This window comes from Colobus angolensis, unplaced genomic scaffold (assembly GCF_000951035.1).
Source record: "Colobus angolensis palliatus isolate OR3802 unplaced genomic scaffold, Cang.pa_1.0 Scaffold4, whole genome shotgun sequence".
Lineage (NCBI taxonomy): Eukaryota > Metazoa > Chordata > Mammalia > Primates > Cercopithecidae > Colobus > Colobus angolensis.
The window spans coordinates 8,233,903-8,238,875 of NW_012117376.1; the positions used below are offsets into that span (position 1 = coordinate 8,233,903).

General features: G+C 45.6%; 1 protein-coding gene across 4 annotated transcripts in view; it reads left to right on the plus strand.

Annotated features, from left to right (window-relative positions):
* Window positions 1–4,973, plus strand: part of BSDC1 (BSD domain containing 1) — a 33,053-nt gene that overhangs the window by 13,237 nt on the left and 14,843 nt on the right. For 2 of the 4 annotated variants that reach the window (XM_011955422.1, XM_011955423.1), the window contains one exon: window positions 4,604–4,658. In XM_011955422.1, the coding sequence (XP_011810812.1) occupies window positions 4,604–4,658 (55 nt within the window). Of the gene's footprint in view, window positions 1–1,625; window positions 1,845–4,603; window positions 4,659–4,973 lie in introns of all 4 variants that reach the window. The other 2 variants (XM_011955420.1, XM_011955421.1) reach the window with 2 other exon arrangements.

Here is a 4,973-nt window from a genome sequence, read left to right on the forward strand (position 1 = left end):
CTTAAGCAATCCACCCGCTTTGGCCTCCTGAAGTGCTGGGATTACAGGTGTGAGGCACTGTGCCTGGCTTGTTTGTTGTTTTCTGGTTTTAGATTCTGGGGATACGTGTGCAGGTTTGTTACATGGGAATATTGTGTATATACTGAGGTTTGGGCTTTTAATGAACCTATCACCAACTAGTACCCCATAGGTAGTTTTTCAGTCCTTGTCCCCCTCCCCCAATACTGTTTTTATTAATCAGAAATGTACAGTGGAAACCTCTTACAAGATGGAGGTTAGATTCTAAAATCAGCGTGAGAAGGAAAAATTGTGGTCAAAGATATCCCCGCAAAGTTCTGAAGTTTCCAGTGAGGTAAAGCATACTGTTTTTTATATTACAATTTTCCCTTTAGCATTGGAACAAATTGCAGCTTCTTAATTTGATCACCAGCCGAATCAGTTATCTTGTAATTAATTACTCATGTTATGAAAAATGAGTTTTGGAATTTTTTAGTCAAGCTTATTTTGCTGAATCCTCTTGTAAAATACTGTCTCCCTTCTAACCACAGCTACTGATGAGCAGGAATGACAAGTTGTAACCCTGCTGAACTGCTGCTATAAGTCTAGCCAATAGCAGAGATATCACTTGTTTATTTCATTCATTTATTCATTTTTTTAATTCAACAAATATTGTTACCTGTAACAATATGTGCCAGGCACTATGATAGGTTTTTTTTTTTTTTTTTTTTTTTTTAGTAGAGACAGGGTTTCACCGTGTTAGCCAGGATGGTCTCGATCTCCTGACCTCATGAACCGCCCGTCTCGGCCTCCCAAAGTGCTGGGATTACAGGCTTGAGCCACCGCGCCCGGCCTATGATAGGTTATAGGTTTAAAATGCTTCGGCAGCTTAATCAAGAGTGAGTATAATTTTCCACGAGGTTTTTAGACCCTGTTCTCAGCACCCTATGCCTGCCTGCTGGAAGGCATTCTGACCAGTGTGGTCTGTATAGTGACCCTCAATTAGTCCCAGGCAAGGCAAGGCTATCTGTTCTAATCCTGCCCATATGTTTCCAGCCTTTTGTACAAAGTATTCTACTTCTTGAGCAATGATGACGATGAAATTGCAATATTACAATGCTGCAGTTTATTAAGTGTATGCTGTGTGCCAGGCATTGTCCATGCCCTATCTTTTAATCTTCATGGTAACCCTATGAAGGATGTATACTTGTCCCCATTTTACAATAAGGAAACTCAGGTTCAGAAAGGGTTTTGGTCTCATGACCAACAAGTGGTAGAGCAAGGATTCAGACTAGCTTTGTCTAACTCCAAAGCTAGTACCCCTTCCACCACTCTACCCATAGGCCCTCTTCCCCGCTGATATGTCTATGGCATGGACCTTCTCTGGCCAAGTTTTGACCAGCCTGACTGGCCTTAAAATTTTGATGAAACAGCCAATCAAAGATCTTTACTCTGATCTATGCAGGCCTACCATGGCCCTGTTCTGCAGCCCCACTTGGGGGATGGAGGACCCTTGCTTCCTCCTACTCCTTCTCCAGCCCCAGAGATGGGTGAAGAGTCGTGAGCACCTCCCTGGTCCCCCAACACACGGTACACCTTTGCCCCAATGTTTTACCCCCATACCCCAGATTGCAGCCTGTTGCCGGGGCACTTGCTTCCTCTGCCCATTCTCTATACAGACGGAAGGCTCCTCAGGAGCAACGGAGAAGATGAAGAAAGGGTTGTCTGACTTCCTAGGGGTGATCTCAGACACCTTTGCCCCCTCGCCAGACAAAACCATCGACTGCGATGTCATCACCCTGATGGGCACACCATCTGGCACAGCTGAGCCCTATGATGGCACCAAGGTATTCACTGACAGTCTCCCCTACAGATGCCTAACATCTGTAACCTGGGCTTTAACTTCCAACCTGTACTCACAAAAGCAACCCATGTTCAGGCCAAAAAATAAATATGGCTATATTATTAATAGTAAATCCAAAAATACCAGTAAGCAAGGACAAGTTAATTATTTTTAAACTCATAATTGCATCACCCAAAGAGAACCCCTGATTTCTCATTGGTATATAACCTTACATTTGTTTTTGTTTGTAAACATAGGTAAAGATAGTTTGGTTTTTTCTTTTGAACAAAAAAGACATTTCATACATGTGGTTTTGTAACCTGCTTTTAAAAAACCACCAACAAGCGTAGCATCTTTCCTAATCATTACCTCACTGCAAGCTCCGCCTCCCGGGTTTATGCCATTCTCCTGCCTCAGCCTCCCGAGTAGGTGGGACTACAGGCACCCACCACCTCGCCCGGCTAGTTTTTTGTATTTTTTAGTAGAGACGGGGTTTCACCGAGTTAGCCAGGATGGTCTCGATCTCCTGACCTCGTGATCCGCCCGTCTCGGCCTCCCAAAGTGCTGGGATTACAGGCTTGAGCCACCACGCCGAGCCCTGTTTTGTTTTTTTTTAATGAGACAAGGTCTCTGTCACCCAAGCTCTCTCTGGGGCTCAGTGGCGCAGTCACGGCTCATTGCAGCCTTGACTTTCCAGGCTCAAGCATCTTTCCACGTCAGTCTTCTGAGTAGCTGGGACCACCGGCGTGAACCACCACATCCAACTAATTAAAAAAATTTTTTTTTGGTAGAAACAGGGTCTCATTATGTTGCCCAGGGTGATCTCAAATGCCTGGGCTCAAGTGACTCTCCCATCTTGGTCTCCCAAAGTGCTAGGATTACAGGCGTGAGCCACTGTGCCCAGCCAGCCATAATTTTTAATGTCTTTAAATTCTTGCAAGTGAATATAGCATTATTTATTCCATTATTTCCTTCATGTTGCATATTTGGATTCCTTTCAGCTTTCAAGCGTAATAAGGAACGCTGTGGAGAGCATTTTTAGAGGCATAATCTCCACATTTGGGTTGTTTAGACTAATTTCTAGTATATATAGGTGAAGGGAGAGAAGTGTCTTCAGAGCACTTAAAGCAACAGCCACGGTAGTGTATTTTTGCTGCATTTTCTTTTCTTTCTTTTTTTTTTTTTGAGACGGTCTCACTCTGTCACTCAGGCTGGAGTGCAGTGGCATGATCCCAGCTCACTGCAGCTTCAACTTTCTGGGCTCAAGTGTTCCTCCCACCTCAACCACCCTAGTATCTGTAGTAGCAGGGACCACAGGCGTGCACTACCACGCCCGGCATTTTTGTGGTTTGTTTTTTGTTTTTTTGTAGAGACGAGGTTTCCCTATTCTGCCCAGGCTGGTCTCAAACCCCTGAGCCCAAGTGATCCTCCTACCTCAGCCCCCTGAAGTACTGAGATTACAGGCATGAGCCACCACGCCTGGCCACGTTGTATTTTCTATTTCATGGAGTGTTTTCTTCTAAATTTACAATATAATGTCATGGCAGCTGGGCCCTCTTTGTAGTTTGTTCTTTTGAAATAGGGTCTCACTCTGTCCCCCAGGCTGGAGTGCAGTGGTGCGATCACAGTTTATGGCAGCCTCCATCTCCTAAGGTGCTCCTCCCACCTCAGCCTCCTGAGCAGCTGGGACTGCAAGCACACATCACCATGCCCAGCTAATTTTTATACTTGTAGAAACAGGATTTCCCCGTGTTGCCTAAGCTGGCTTTGTAGCATTTTATCACATTGAACTTCTTTTTTTTTTTTTTTTTTTGAGATGGCGTCTCTCTCTGTCACCCAGACTGGAGTGCAGTGGAGTGATCTTGGCTCACTGCAACCTCCACCTCCTGGGTTCAAGTGATTCTCCTGCCTCGGCGTCCTAAGTAGCTGGGATTACAGGCATGCACCGCCATGCCCGGCTAATTTTTGCATTTTTAGTAGAAACGGGGTTTCACCATGTTGGCCAGGCTGGTTTTGAACTGCAGATCTCCAGCAATCCACCCACCTCGGCCTCCCAGAGTGCTGGGATTACAGGCATGAGCTACCGCGCCCGGCCCACGTTGAACTGTTCCAAAAGTACTGATTTTTCACGTATGTGTTTTAGCACTAGTATTAGCACCACCACTTAGTGAACATGTGAGTGGAATTGTGAAAATGTTTGATAAGATTTTGAGCTATAATGACAGTGAATTATCACCAAAACCACGTGCAGACAGCCCATGCTTCCTGTAATACTGAGGAAGAAAGGTGGACTTGGTCTTTGCCAGCTAAGTTTGCCACCCTGTGGTCCCAGTGAGAACGTAACTTGGTAGAGACTGACTATACAATTAATAAATTCTTGAATGGTTTTAATTGGAGGGAAATTGTGTTATTTTAAAATTTGTCCCTAAATTTTGACTTTATTAATATATTGGCACTAACATTTTTCAAATTTCACTACTACAAAGCATTTTACACAATTTTGTAGCCTGCTTATGATGTATTTTCTTAGCTCCTGGGGTAGAATACTGGGTGAAAGGCCATTTTTCTGGGAACCCCAGTTTTGGATGCCCAGCCTAGTGTTCCACTGTCTGTGCCACAGTGCTAATTAACAAGTGCCCTGGGGGTATCCCAGCCAACAAGGGAGAAGCTGGGTTGTGGTTGACTGAGTATCCTGGCAGAGAAAGGGTGCTTTCTATGCCCAGCATCTCAGGATTTCTGTTTCCTCTTCCCTGTTTCTTACAGGCTCGCCTCTATAGTCTGCAGTCGGACCCAGCAACCTACTGCAATGAACCAGATGGTGAGAGGGTAGCAGTGAGGGGGTGGGCTTGTAGGGCAAGTAGACTAAGGGGGTCTGGTTGTAGGCCCTGTTTGTCTCAGGTAGCAGAGACCGGGCACCCCCTATGTAGGGGGACCAGAGTGAGACTGGTGTGTACCTTATACCGGGTGGGGTGGGTTGATGTTCTCTTTTCTTTCCTGAACTTGAGCTGTCCTGCCCACCCTGCAGGGACTTGGCCCCTCTCATCCCTCATCCTCAGCTCAGCCTCCCTCCCAGCCCTGCTGCCCCAGGCGCCCGCCACCATGCCCAGCTAGTTTTTTTTTTTTTTAGTAGAGA